Source organism: Bactrocera latifrons, unplaced genomic scaffold, assembly GCF_001853355.1.
Source record: "Bactrocera latifrons isolate USDA-ARS-PBARC rearing strain unplaced genomic scaffold, ASM185335v1 scaffold_1561, whole genome shotgun sequence".
NCBI classification, from domain to species: domain Eukaryota; kingdom Metazoa; phylum Arthropoda; class Insecta; order Diptera; family Tephritidae; genus Bactrocera; species Bactrocera latifrons.
The window spans coordinates 11919-12776 of record NW_017535032.1 but is presented as its reverse complement, the minus strand read 5'-3'; the positions used below and the strand labels follow the sequence as shown (position 1 = coordinate 12776).

At 31.6% G+C, this 858-nt stretch overlaps 1 protein-coding gene across 1 annotated transcript; it reads right to left on the bottom strand.

Annotated features, from left to right (window-relative positions):
- Positions 1-210: 210 nt before the first annotated feature.
- Positions 211-658, bottom strand: LOC108966134 (ER membrane protein complex subunit 2-like; the record flags this gene model as incomplete). Its single annotated transcript, XM_018928897.1, is given in 2 exon segments — positions 211-497; positions 563-658. Coding segments are annotated over 2 exon segments (282 nt in total), but the record flags the coding sequence as incomplete, so codon positions are not given.
- Positions 659-858: the final 200 nt, after the last annotated feature.

The following is an 858-nucleotide window of genomic DNA, read 5'->3' as shown; positions in this document are numbered from 1 at the left end:
ACATACATATATCTATCTCAAATTAGTGTTACAAACAACCGTTAGGTAAGCAAAGTTCTGTTGCAAACATGTTCGGGGAGTATAGAATTAAATTTGAATAATAGACCTTGAACATGAAACCAAGCTAACCCAGTCTCAGAACGTTAATCACCAAATACATAAATTGGTTATGATTATGTGTTATCTTTAAGCATAGTAAACGTACTAAAATTTTAACGCATTTTTTATAGTATTATATTAGAAGAGAAATCAAATAGGATAACCATTAATATAATCTTTTATACATTTTACAACAATGGCTTAGGATAATGTCAATTAGATCTTATATCTAAGCTACCCAATGCACATTCTAGACTGGAAACTAATTTATCGTTGCTAGGAATTTTCGATGACGTAATTGTTCGCACGCCTGCACTCTCCAACGCCCATTGCGCCATTTTTTGAGCCTCCTTGCGCTTTGACCCCAAGGCGCGAGAATTGGTAATGTAACTGCAACACTGAAAAACATACATACATACAAATTCAGATAAATGGTCGATATATTATAACATATCAAACTTACCAAATATAAACCATATAATGCACGCAAATTATTTAGATTTAATTTCAAGGCTTGGGAATAGTATATTCGAGCGATTTCCACATTCTCCATTCCACCCTAAAATAAATAAAATAAAAAATGATATCAGATAAATGAAAAATAAATAAACTTTGCTGCTAACGCTTCGTCAAGGATCAGCAACTTGACACTGTAAACACCAAAAGCTAAGACGTTTTTAATAAAGTGCATACATAAACTTCACGAAAAAAATTTTGAATCGAGACGATAAATATAAAACGATTTAAAAAGCAAAACAA